The sequence below is a fragment of the Dermacentor silvarum genome, chromosome 2 (genome assembly GCF_013339745.2).
Source record: "Dermacentor silvarum isolate Dsil-2018 chromosome 2, BIME_Dsil_1.4, whole genome shotgun sequence".
Lineage (NCBI taxonomy): Eukaryota > Metazoa > Arthropoda > Arachnida > Ixodida > Ixodidae > Dermacentor > Dermacentor silvarum.
In genome coordinates, this window is record NC_051155.1 from 26,928,984 (window position 1) to 26,942,932 (window position 13,949).

A 13,949-nucleotide genomic window follows, 5' to 3' on the forward strand; every position below is an offset into this window, starting at 1 on the left:
CGGGTGGTATCGCATTTCGCCCCCATCGAAATGCGGCCGCCGTCGCCAGGATTCGATCCCGCGACCTCGTGTATAGCAGCCCAACATCATAGACACTAAGAAACCACGGCGGTGAAATTTCCATTCCTATTTACTGCCGCTTTCTAGCTGTGGTTCACGAAGAAGGTTCTCTAACTGCTTTAACTGCTTAGCTAGTAAAAAAGTAAAGACAATCCTGTGTCACGTATGTTCTCAGTTCTCACCGAGCAGGAAGTCAGTCTTTCCAGGCATGACAGAGAGCAGCTGCTGACGGTTCCACACGTAGCTGGCATTGCCCATTTTGGACCTCGCCTCGTGCCATTCCTTGATCAGGTCTTTGCCATCTTTGCGCATGCCATCCTTGCCTTCCTCGTCCTGGGTGGCACGGAACATCTTCCTTCCACCACCAAGGATCACCTGATAAGTGAGAGATAATTGCGCGAAAAGCTCACTACGCATGATGCAAGGAATCTCAGCGAAACGATCGCAGCGGACTTTAACGGAGTTGACACGGTTTCATAAAAACAACAGTTGTCGCGCACAAAGTACTACAGCACGAATCTTGGGCGTGTTGGCATCGCATATTTCACTGCAAAACGTTAAGAGAGAGAGAAAAAGCATAATGGAAGCTGAATACTGGTATATGCAGGCAGTACCCAGCACCAATGAACAAGAAAAGGGCACTACACAGAAGCATTAGGCAGACCATAAATTCACGCTATTATGCCGTTGTTTCTTCCTCTATCGGCTTCAGTTCACAGTCCTTCAAGATGACCTCAAACCATGTGTTTTTTTGTGCGCATCTTGTCTTCATCTTCTCTACAAACGTACTCATTGAATTACTGTTATCGCTGAGGCAGCTTTTTTCCCTGTGATCGCTTTTTTCCCCCGTTTTATTCTGTAAACTGGAGGTGACATGCTGTGACTCAGGGCGTAGAACCGATCAAGAACTCTTCCTCGAACAAAATTCATGACTGCGCCACTGCTTTGATTAGTATTACACTCGCCTAATCGCTCAACTCGTCGCGCATTGCCCGTAGTAACCGAAGAGTGACACTTGTCCCAGTCAGCGCAGCAATGCAAACACAAAAACAGGAATTCGTTGTAAATCCTATTTCCGCCATCAGTCGTTATCATCCAAGCTGCAAATGGGTGTCGCACTAGACAACAAATGGCCCATATCAACATCTATAAAAGACGAAGTTTATTCGGAGACAGCCACATATCTGCAATGACACAACCAAACGTCTACTGGAGAAGACATTTGTTTCGGTGCAGTCTCAGCTTGATTCTTACAACAGAACGGATCATTGTGATAGTGCTACGTACAAGCAAGGAAGGAGAATAAAAAAGACACGAAAAGGCAGCCAGGTTAGCCAGCGTAAGTACCGAATGGCTACACTGTGCTGGGAAAGTGGTAAAGGTAATAAAAGTGATAGAAGGAAAACGAATAAAGATAAAAAAGCATACAATAACGCGATGCAACGCACTACACCTTTCAATGTCGGATGCACAATTCACAAGTCCTTAAGAATCTGAGCACTGCATTTAAGGCCTTGAGTGCCGAAACCTGTCTAGAGCAGTATCCTAGGACGTTTTCCTCCGTCAAGAGGCGATCGTCCAGTTTTTTGAGCGCAGTCGCGAACACTTTTCTTGCTACACCGTAACAGGGACAGTCTCGGAGGAGGTGCTCGATCGTCTTCTCGTATCCACAGTTGTCGCAAGCAGGGCTGTCGGTCATTCCAATGCGAAAAGAATACGAGTTCCCGAATACCACGCCGAGCCACAGGCGGCAAAGAAGTGTTGATTTTGCTCGTGGTATCCCTGCTGAAAAACAGAGTTACAGACGTCGATCCAATATGTGAGGACTTGCGTTGCTCAATTCACTTGTGTCCATCAGTGTCAGTGTGAGCTCGCAGACGATCGAGTGGCTGCATCTGTTCTCGACAGTGGTATTGGTGCACAGCGGACATCGTCGTGGGCGGCTCGGGCGGCGTCATCAGCACTCTCGTTACCAGAAATTCCGCAATGACCTGGTTATTCAATAAATATATGACAGACGATGTTGTGGCCCACGCCTGATGGTCAAGTAGTCGGATGTCTGCGACTAGCTGCAAGCTAGTCCGTCATTGAACCTGGACAGCAGACATTGGACAGCTTTGAGACAAAATACGGACCATGACTGAGGGTTTGTGACCATTAAACTCCAGAGCAGTACGGATAGCTGTGAGTTGTGCAGCCAGCGATGATTTAACGTCAGCCGTCTTGAACTGGGCGATAATAGATTTCGCGGGAGTTACCACGGCTCCAGCTGAAAAAAACGGAACCATCCATGTAAACGTATAGGCGTTCGCTGTGCTTGTCAGGCAGGAATAAAGGTACGCTTCATTTTAGAGCGACAGCTGACATCCTTGCTTTCGTTTTGATGCCGCCAGAAATTACTAGAAGGGCATGCAGCGTGTGCAGGCACCACATCGGTAGGGATGGTCGTGCTGATAGTTTGAAATTCGATGGGAAATTTCCGCGGTTGGCGGTGAGAGTCCTGCTAAACGTTGTATGAAGTCTAGCGGCAGGAAAGCAGGCGCGATGATGCAATGCAAGTCGGGTGAAGTGCTTGATGTGCATCTCTAAATCGTCGACTTGAATGGACGTATTGATGGGGTTGTCATGCGCGGTGGCTATTCGTGCTGCCGTGGATGCACAGCTGGGAAGGCCGAGACATTCCCAGAGCGCGGGCTTGCACCGACTGGAGGGCACGGAAGTTGGTCCTACCCGTCCCAGCCAATACAGGGAAGTTAAAGCGTAGAAGACCCAGAAGCAATGTGTTATAGAGTTGGAGCATCGCTCTCACTGATGCACGCGACGACTTTCCCACCAGAAGTCAGGGGACATTAATGAGTATGGTTAGCTTTTCTTTTCCAAGTAGGTGACTTGAAGGCTCCAGGAGAAGTCACGATCTAACATCACTCCTAGAAACCGGTGCGTCTTGTCATAGGTAAGTGGCTAGCTGTTCATGAATTCTGATGGCGTACGGTCTCATTGTTTTGAGCGTGAAAGCGACCACGGAGCGCCCAAGGCGCCAAGGATGGCTGGATCAGTTATGTTGTCGTGAGCGCTTTTAACGCCCAATCTCCTTAGGCTTTTATTATGCCGGATTGACAAGACAAGTTGAATGAAGTTGTATACAGAAGTAAGTCCACGTCGGAAGCCTGCCATAGCGTCAGGATATATCTCGTAATCTTCTAGACACACCTCTAGACGGGCCAGCACCATCTCTCCGTCACTTTTCCTAGACAACTGGCCAGATCAATGGGACGATAAGACGCCACGTCTATGGGTGATTTGTCTGTTTTAGCAGCGGAACGAGGCGGCTGGAATTTCATGCCGGAGGAACCACTCCCGCATGCCATTAATTGTTGTATACGTCCAGAAGAGCATGGCAGGTGTGATGAGATGGACTCTCCCGCGTTGCGTTAACGCCGAGTCGACGCCAATAACTGGATCCCGTCCACCACAGTACCCGCGGGTGCGAACCTTACACGTTAGAGCGTGGAAGCACGAGGTAACCGGTGTCGCACGTGCAGTAGCAGAGAAACAGAGGAGTTCACGCCGGCAGAAGCAGACGAGGACGAAAAGCGGAGCAAGGAAGACGCGTTGGCTTGGACGTCAACGCTCGGGAGCCCAACATCTGGCAGAAGGAGCCGGTCGAGCGCCATCGCACGAAAGGACCTCTGTACGACACGTCTACCGCTCCCGTCACCCAGCCGAGGAACAAGGGTCTGCCAGAGCTCGCCTGCCGTTTCCTCTCGTGCAAATCATCGAGCTGCGCAGCCACGTCAGCTTCGGGGGACACCTAACCGCGATCATGCTGGCAGCACGAGCGCTGTGTAGAAACGCTTATCTACTGTGCTTTATCGTATGTCCAATGCTTTGTGTGCTTGTACATATCATTTTTGTCTTTGAATACATGTTTGCTTTCGTCCTTGTCACCGGTTCTTCCTTGCTATCCTATGGGACGTCATAATGTCCACTGACTCTCATAATTAAGTCTACTCCTCGAACCTAATTGTGACAGCGGGCTATTGTAACGAGGTTGCCTTTCCTCTGCACTTCGCCTTGATAGCAACTCACAATTTGGTGATAAGCTCGCAATAGCACTTTCTTGTAGAAGAGCCGCATATATAACCGCGTCATGCCGAGGTGATGAATGTCTGCACACTACTAACATAGAGGACAACATAGAGGAAATTACTTGTACTTCCTAATTAAATTAAAGAAATGATAAATTAATGGAAATGAAAATGGACGAAAAAAAAAACACAACCGTCCGCAGGTGGGAAACGATCCCACGTCTTCGCATTACGTGGGATGGCACGCGTAATGCGAACACGTGGGTTCGTTCCCCACCTCCGGCCAGTTGTTTTTTTCATCCATTTTCATTTTCCTTAATTTATCATTTCTTTATTTCAATTGGTAAGTACAAGTAATTTCCCCTAAGTTGTCCATGGTGTCACTGTTTGTTGGCTTCTTACGATATGATTAATAAAAATCGGGCCCCTCGGCTCCCTTTCTTCTCGTTCATTACATAACGAGGGCTCGAATCCGGCAATATTGATGCCTTCAGGTAGCATATGTGGGTTTATTTACCAGTTGCCTTCACCCAAAAAGATCACGTACTCGTGATGCCTGCAGCAGAAAGGATGATCCACATCCGCCGCCAAGGTTTGTGAGTGGTGGCGCTGGCTAACACACTCAGGGTTAATTCTAGTTGTAAGACATAAATACCCCAGAAAGTGGATGAGAAAACGGCGCCGCGGTAGCTCAATGGTGAGAGCATCGCACGCGTAATGCGAAGACGTGGGTTCGTTCCCCACCTGCGAACAGTTGTTTTTTCATCCATTTTCATTTTGATTAATTGATCGTTTCTAATAACTCATTTACTAAGTACATGTAATTTCCCCTATGTTGTTCTTGGTGTCACTGTTTGTTCGCTTCTTATGATATAATTAATGAAAATCGGGCCCCTCTGTTCCCTTTCTTCTCGTTCACACACACACACACACACACACACACCATATATATATATATATATATATATATATATATATATATAGTTCCTGTGCTTTTTCAAATAAACATACAAGAAATTGCATTCCGTGACGTGTCCATATGTTTTCACACATTTTTAGGGAAGGGATTGTTTACTATGAATGAAGAACTTCGTATCAGCAACGGAGTTGTTGACAGGTTGCATGCGTAACTTAGTAAATGAGAAGCAGAATATTGTAGAAATAAATCACCATGAGGTTAATCTGTTGCAGGGGGCTCCAGGCGTTCAGCGAGGGACAGAAATGTCCCTCGTCTACATTAAGACGTTACTTATCATATTAATAAAGGTATTGCAGTTCAGTTTCTTGCTCAGAATAATGTAATGTTTAAAAATATGCACAAAGTCTATGGACTAAAGCTACCATTAACCTGGCCATGCGTCGAGAGCCCTATAAGATTGTAAAGCAAAGCGGAAATCGAAACTAAGCGATGGAGAAGCTATTCCGGTTAAGAACACCGAAGAAGCCGAAGCATATTTGATACTGTAGTTACATAGTGAATTTCTACAGTTTAACGTAAACATACTAGGCATAGGGGCGTGAACGGAAAAGTAAGCTCGCAGCTCGATGTTGTAAACTCGCTCAAGCCGGAGATGGGAGGTAAGAGCATTTAAATATTGTTCAACCAATCTCGTACTTGATGGCTGTGAGATCATACAGCTCTCTCATCAAGTGAGTCTACAGTAAGAGCAATCAGTGTAGTCTGCAGCTCGTTTCTTAACAAGGTAGCCATTGCACGTGGTTATATCACTATTTAAATGTGCGACGGTGCGTTGTACAGAAGCAAGCGCTTTGAACGGGGGCTGTTGAGAGCGCCTGTATCACGTCACACTGATAGCACAAAATTTGCGTGAATATGGGGGCATACGGCTCGACCAAGGGTTACTCTACTTGGAAACAGACTACAGCGACTTGCCGCGCAGTGAGCAACATAGAGCAGCACCAGAAGTGTGACAGATCTCACATAATGCCGCTCAATACAAACTCGGCGCCAGACGCAGCGACAACGCATCGCCGCGAAGCAAGTCACTCGTGGCGACACCAGGCTAAAGTTTGACGCGAATGCGGCACAGCCATTGAGTTCAAAACAACGCATAAATGTGATGCATAGAACAGGACCATAGTCAGCTTCCTCTTTCGAAGGCAGTTTGAGGATGTTGGGCTCGGAGAGATAACTGCACAATTGACAGAACACAAGGGCACTGCATACACCACGCGTTACACAGGGTTTAGGTCATCCATAGAATACACCGCTAAATTCAGTGCATATAGGTTCGCTTACATTGCCAATAATGACCAATTTGACGTGTGGGGAATTCGGCCCACAATGCTAACACGCTGCTTCTTTTGCACGTAGATGAATAGCCGTGAGCATGTTTGGTCGAATTTATATGACTCATAGTGCTCAGCACGTTCATAGCCGCGAGTTACGGTACCACGAAGCACTTCACGTTTACCTATTTAAACCATTATTTCAGCGATTCACCACTTTATTAATTGTGTGTGTCTTACGACCACATCCCAGAGTACGCAAATGACGCTGGTTGGTTCAGAAAAGAATAGAGACTGGAGAGGGCATAGAAAAAAGTTCACCGACGATTACGAAAGTCTCAATGCGAAATTTGAGCGCAGCTCTATACGCAGCTCAATGTGTCGAGTGCGGCTGGTTGCAAACGAAGCGAAGTGTGGCGCGACTGCCTCGCTAATCGGGAAATCGCGAGGGGGAGCGCGTGGGTGACGCGTGGGAGCGATTCAGAGCAGCCGCCACAGACAGACCTCCGCTCATGCAGCACTTTGTTTCCATACAGACGATGCGCTCGACTGACGCCATCTCGTAGCCATGGACGCCGCAGAGCCCGTCTAGCGCGGCACTACGCTTTTCTTCTCATGCTTTCTCCATACCCTCCTCGTGCGCTTTCCTCCTCGCGCTCTCTTCGCTATCGCCCTCTTTCATCTGCGCTCCGCGGTCGCTCTTTCATCTTTCGCTGTGCTCCGTCGCTCGGTTACGAGGGACGCCGAGGGAAGACGACGCAGTGACGGGCGCCTAATAACTGCGCTCTAATAACTAAGCATCGTTTATTTTCTCTGAATATTACAATGCTCAAGAAAGGCGGTACACATCGTAAGAGTTGCAGACTTAAACGCTTGTTCTATGATAAGAAATGCAAGAAGTATAGTTGACCACAGACGACCTTGTTGCGCTGATACTTTAGTAAAGCAGGGATATTATTTCCAGCATATTATTCTGGTAAGCAAAGTGTACAATAACTTATCATCTTGCTCGTAGACCTCACAATCAGAAGTCAGTCCAAGGGGGCGTATCTTGTTTTTGTTTGTTCCGGGCGGTGGTGCCGAAGAAATGCAGTGTGAGCAGCACTCCATGTCGACGACAGAACTTAGCGGTGGGACGCGCAAATATTCCAAATTACCAATAGCACTATAATAACTCCATTCGGAATAGAAATATGTTCGATTGGAGGCTTCGATTGTCCAGTTCTTTTATTACGTGGTAATGCCCGAATTAGCGGAACTGCTGCAATTGTGGAGCCTGCCAGGCTGCAGAAAAAATTCCGATTTATGATGTGCACTGATTGCTTGATGTGTTCGTTGTAAGCCTACTTAAAAGGCGGAGCTATCCACTTGAAACTAACTTATAAATACCCATACGTGCAGCAAATAGATAAGATAGCTTTTTTGCAGCTTTTATACATCCGTTTATTCTTTATTACATTCAAAAAGCAAGAAGGAATGTATTCCACATACGATGTGCTATTTAAAGCTCATTTTTGGTTTACTACGTTAATTATATGATCACGCCTTCAACACCAGCACTAAAAAGTAATATATCACCAAATCTTTCAGTATGTCGAGATAGAATGCCTTAAATTTCAGGTTACATTACAACTGGAACTTAATAGACGCGTTTACATATGTGACGCAGCGTATTCAGACATTCACGGTAAAGACGGGTACGTAACTTTTTCTTTTTTTACACGCTTCAGCGGATTCCCTAGTATCATTCTCCTATATAGTTTTAGCAGTAACATAAATTACAGCGATACCACTTCGTGGACAACCGTGGGTCTTAATTTATCTCTTACAGCTGTACAACTTGTTTATGCTTCATCCCCTGCTACACAGCACACCAGTACGGTACAGCTGACCACGTGATGTCAAAAAGCCCTCCATATGCATCAGCAGTGATCTCGAAAGTAATGTTTTATTTTGTTTTTGTTTTTGCTAATGATTCTCATCGCCCACTTCCGAGTTGCATGAATCCCAAAGGGGAGTGCTCTCACGTAAATGTTTCGTCTCCTCTCGGTAATTCCATGCGCAATATTGATTGGTCCGTCGTTCACTCATCGAATTCTCCAAATGACTTTTTTGAGGTGGTTGAATTGGCGCCAACATGTCATACCATCACGCGAACGTACAGCACTATAAAAGCAACATGGAAAATCAGTGTTTCACGTGAAATGCATATAAAATACGCAAGATGCTAAAAAAAGTAACTTTATGAAGGTGTGTGTGTGCAATGTTCTTGAGGAGGCTTCTATAGAGTCTACGGTATTGCTGAGACACCGGTTAAAGGGATGATTAAGCGCACACAAATGTGATGCATACAATTTGCTCTGGGCGTTCGATACGCGTAGCGGTTTTCAGAAGTGTTTAGTTATGCGGTCGGGTCAAAGCGGCGAATTCAGAATTCGCGACCGCGAAGCTGTGCTTGGAATATTGCACTGTCGCTAGGCAACATTTACGACGACAACTTCCCCGCCACCTGTGTTTTAAACACCCGGTGACTAATACGGTGGCACGACATAAAGGCAACAGACGGCTTAGAACGGATGTTACGCTTCTATGGAGGGGGCCAAAAACGTCACAAACACAGGTGTGGAATGCCCGCTTTTACGGCTAATAAATGCTTCATAGTCCTACCACGCCAATCCTTTCCATGTCCCTAGGTGATAAAATGCGCGTGTCTTGTTCCCGACTTTTCACTGCACGTTCAAGGCTCGCCCAACTACCGTGTGCAACAGTATCGACTGGTGGCCCGTCACTTCGTGACAAGAGAACAATGACAACCTTTTACAGCAAATCTGTCTATGGCTAGGCCATGGCGTCCGCGCGGAAAAAAAAAATGTCATCTTCGGCAATGGCTCGAGCGTCGTCGTCTTCTTCCACAGCTGGCTCCGTAGTCGCTCGTCATTCCATCGTAGAATTTCACTTCTCTTCTGTCGTCGTAATCGGGAGGCGGCGATTACGGAGGTATGAGCCATTGCTTAAGGGCGTATGAGCCATTCATTGTCTTACGTAACGGACAGATTAAACTTTGAAGCAATTTAATTTCGAAGAATCGCAAGCGGCAATGGGCGGGCGAATGCTGCTAACCACGCCACCGATCAAACTCGAGACAACGGCGGACTGCGGACATACCCTCAGTGTCGTCGTTCTCTAGGTCGCAGCTGAACGTGTGTGTAACCTCATAATTGAGATATACTTTAATGAACCCTGGGGATTAACCTAGTGATGAATACCGGGGCTGCACCTTTCAGCTTCGCTGGTTAAACGTCTTCACTGAGTGGAGGGGCCGACAAATTATTTTTCCTTTATTGCAAGAAGAAAAAGAAAGAAGAAAGTCACGCGATACGGGAGACCTAAACTCCTAAAAAAGCACAATATTCATTCCTGCCACCGAGTGCGTTGCGCATCTGATCCACTGGCTTGGGCCGTAGTTCGCCAAAATCGTTTCATCCAGGCGATCTGCGTTATGACAGCCCATGTTTTAGTCCCTTAGTTAATTTTGTAATGTTCCCACAAAAATTCGGAAACCTCTGAGCTTTCCGCGTATGCGTGTCTCGTTCACGTATGCAGATTTCCTTAATTTTTGGAATAATGTACCAGAATATGTGGCTCAGTACGAATACATTTTTGTTGTTTATTATGACTTGCGACTTCGTTTTCCTTGTCAAACAAAGCTTTGACGAAGAGACAGTTCGTTTGTAACCCGCATCATTAGGATTACGTCCGTTCGTTTATTCCCTGTTGCATTTTAGGAAGCTAGTGCTTAAATGCAAACACATATTTTCAAACGCAGCTAATTAAAGAAGAAAGCCCGATTTCTAATTTTGCAAACGAATTCCGAACGAAGCAATTACCTTGAGTCAATCAGGTTTTCCTGACGCAGATGCTGACGCGCGCTGCGTTAACTCACTTCGTGGTAAGCAAACACACGAGTGCCGCTCATAGGACCAGAGAATAGCTCCTAGCCGAGCAACAGACGAGCCTCGCCACGCACGCCCGCTCCGAGCGCTCATGTTTACGACAGTGCGTTCAGCGGCCACGTCGAACGGCGCACATTCAAATCCGCCGGCGCACACGCTGGCTTTTCAAAACACCGGAGCTGACGCGCCTCTTTAAAAGCTGCCTGTCGACCATCATGCGCCGCTTCGCTTGAAAGAGACGCACCACAGGGAGGCCCTCATTACGTATTTTTATCTTTCTCTCTCCAAAAACATCTCCCATTTTCGTTGTTTTCTTTTGCCTTCGTTTTCTCTGCCATCCACCTATCACGCGGAAGGCACAGAGCTGCGACGGTGTTGCAGGCGACCTGGACACAAGGAAAACGGGGAGACGTGAAGAGAGAGAAGCAACCGAAGAGGGTGAGAACCGCTTTCCTTCAGCAGATTCCGGTCGTGCAGACTGCCTTGCGTCAGTGTCACGGACAGCTCGCCGGAGACGCATTGCACGCGATGTGGAAGGCGATTGGCAACGCTCGCATTACTCGGAAAGTGGCGCCAATGTGCATACGCTAACGCGACGCCAATTCGCTCGATACTCGCCGTTCGTGAAGCGAATGAACAAACTACACGCTGATGGCGTTAAACCTAGCTGACATGCACAAAGCAGTCTCGCGGAAGATTGCGCTCGTGCTGCGCCTTGACAGAAGACCATCACAGCATTATCAGCATAGGCATAAATTAATTCTTTTTGCCGAGTGTTTAGTTCAATTAGCGACACGGCAATGTGCCTAGCAAGGGACGGGGCCGAAGGCCTGAGGACGAATGCGACTTAAAGCGAGAGCCGCGACATAATCCGTTACGATAGCAGCAGATAAGGTGATGTGTCCCGTCTGTGAATATCGCCGAGAATGCTAGGCGAGCACCAAGCACGCCTCTGGATGATTGATTAAAGCCTCTCTCTCTCTCTCTCGAGATCGAGGGAGAGAGAAACGTAAAAGTGTAGTTTCATAAACATTAAGTTCGTACAGCAAGACGCAACACTAGCCACAATTTCGCATTATACCACTCGTAACATTATGCGAATTTCCTGCAAATCGAGGTGAGTATTCGCTAACATCATGCAGCCATGCATTGTCATCGTCATTTATTTCACATTTCTCGGCCCCGATATAAACCGTAAGCAATAAAAAAAAAACAGAAGCAGGCAAACTTCTTTGGGCGAAAATATTGTAAAGTATTCGTAGGCGAGAACAAACGAGTAAGCTGATAGAGCAGCATTTGAACAGCCGTTTTAAGTCGTAAAATAATGAAAATGCAACGTAACCAAAGATCTAGAAAGAGCTTGTAATAAAAATATATGCGTAATATCTGGGTAACTGTCTAAATTTTATTGTGTCACGTTCAAGGAAAGTTTGCTCTGTAAAAGCCCTCCAGTCTTCGATGACGGAACGAATGCAGATATGCTCCTTTTCCCATGAAGACATCGAATGTTGATTGTGTTGAAAATCCGACGATATGTGTGGTAGATGAAAATAGCAGTTGGAGGAACAAGTGAGCAAGATTGCGATAAACTTTGCGAAACATATAATAAAACACGCTTGAGATTTCATCTAGTCTCTTGCATCGTCTGCCAGTTTTCTTCGCTGTCGTGTCACTAACGCGGTTTACGTTTCTTTAGCTACGGCTATTCAACAGTGCTGAACTGGTTACGCACCGATCTCGCACGAAAAAAAAAATGCGCAGCAAGTTACCATCGCAGTCACTGCGCATTATTGTGCCTGGCTACACAGGCGGCTGCAAAGATGTTAATATGGAATTGAAGTAAAACAGTCATCGCGGTCTTGGCGTGTTGTCCGAGATGAATTGGCACATTGTATTATTCAAGAGGAAGGCTACACTAACGACATACTGCATTGACTGCACGCCTAGGCCGCGAAAAAGAAAATTGCCTGTTCTCTAACAGGATTTTCTGGCGGGATAGTTGGTTCGTTATGAGAGCTCGTGAACGCAGTGAAAAAAAGTCTGCTAAGTATACAGGATCGAGGATTAAAGCTGGCTCGCGAGACCGTAAGCATCTTCTGGAAATCGCCCTCGAAAGCCGCGATTCGGAGACGGTGGTACTCCACCGCTAATTTACATAGGCACAACAAGTATTTATCTTTGCCCTGCAAATGCGCCTGTATGCGTCAATTAATTCCTCACGGCCATCCGAATTTATTGGCAAGATATCAGTGTTACGATAACCTCAAGTCTGCGCAGTGTAAAAACTTGCCCACGTGGCTTTCTGTGGCACCGTATGCAGCGGCGAAGAGCTCCGCCTTTGTACTGCGGACGCATAACTCTTGCCGGAGTTTCGTTCGCGTGCACATATCCGGCAATCGTAAAGTACGGCGATTATCCGATCTCTCTGTACACGACGACAATTCTCGTGCTATTTTTGTCGCTCGAATGGCTCATGCTATAGGGATGACGCGTCACGGCGACTGATCAGTCATCACGCTCTTCCTTGTCAACAACGACGGCGATGTCCCTGCCGTACCGTCGTAACCACGTTTTGAAGGAAGAGTGCCAAATCGATGGAGCCTAAAGTTCGGCAATACCGTGATCAACACTAAGTAATCGTAACTAATGCGGACACCTTCACACGGTGTTACTGATATCACAAGTAACTATAATGACTGAGGGGCTGGATTTTCTTAGACACAACAATGCAAAGTGACATACATTAAAGCCAGCGAAAGCGCGAGGGAAGTTAATCGTTTTGTTTATTTGGAAGGGAGAAATGAAAGCAGACGAAAAAAATACCATGCCGCTGGTGGAGACCGAACCTACAAGTTGGGTATTTAAGGTGGTGGTCCCACTCCGGCTGCACGAGCCCCCCGTTTTCAGTACTTTTGGAGTAACCGTGGCGGCTCTTCTACTTAGGATTTAATGTTGTGGCATATACCATTAAAAAGCTTAATTCTTGTAGATTACAACAATATATAATATAAGAAAATTCATTAATGTCATTTAGAAATAAATGTTCAAGAACAAGCATGAGATACATGGTTTATGCGATCTGTGTCTCAGTTGTGACCATATTTAGAAGAAACTACCGCACTTACAGCATTGCGGCTTGCTCTGTAGCGTTAGCACATATTTGTCTAGTTCCTAGACGTAACAAAATAATTTTTATTTTTTACTTTTTGGATAATTTGCTTTTGAAAATTGCCAAATATCGCAATCTTCTGTTGTAAACAGCCCGGCAACTCCTTGCTCAAGAAAGCAAAATTTTGGATTAAGTAGAGTTCAAGGAATTTCCATTTAGGACGCAAAATTTCATTCATGAACCCTGAGTAGTATGCGAAGCAGCCATGGGGTCGACTCAAGGTAATTTTATCAGCTGTATAACTTGGACATGCTTCACTCCAACAGACAACGTTGGAAAGCCAGCTTGCAAACACCAAGCTTACACTGATACCCTTAAAATCGCTTTCACTGTTAAACACAACTGCATTGCTGAGAAGAAATTTTTACACGAGCAATTTAAGCCGTCTTATATCAAAATGTGAAGGCCCTAGGATCTTTTTTTATTATT

General features: G+C 46.2%; 1 protein-coding gene across 1 annotated transcript in view; it reads right to left on the reverse strand.

The window, feature by feature from the left end:
- The window catches only part of LOC119441373 (alkaline phosphatase-like), a 101,744-nt gene that overhangs the window by 14,039 nt on the left and 73,756 nt on the right, over positions 1-13,949 (reverse strand). The window contains exon 4 of the mRNA XM_037705985.2: positions 243-435. Within this exon, the coding sequence (XP_037561913.1) occupies positions 243-435 (193 nt within the window). The remainder of the gene's footprint in view (positions 1-242; positions 436-13,949) is intronic.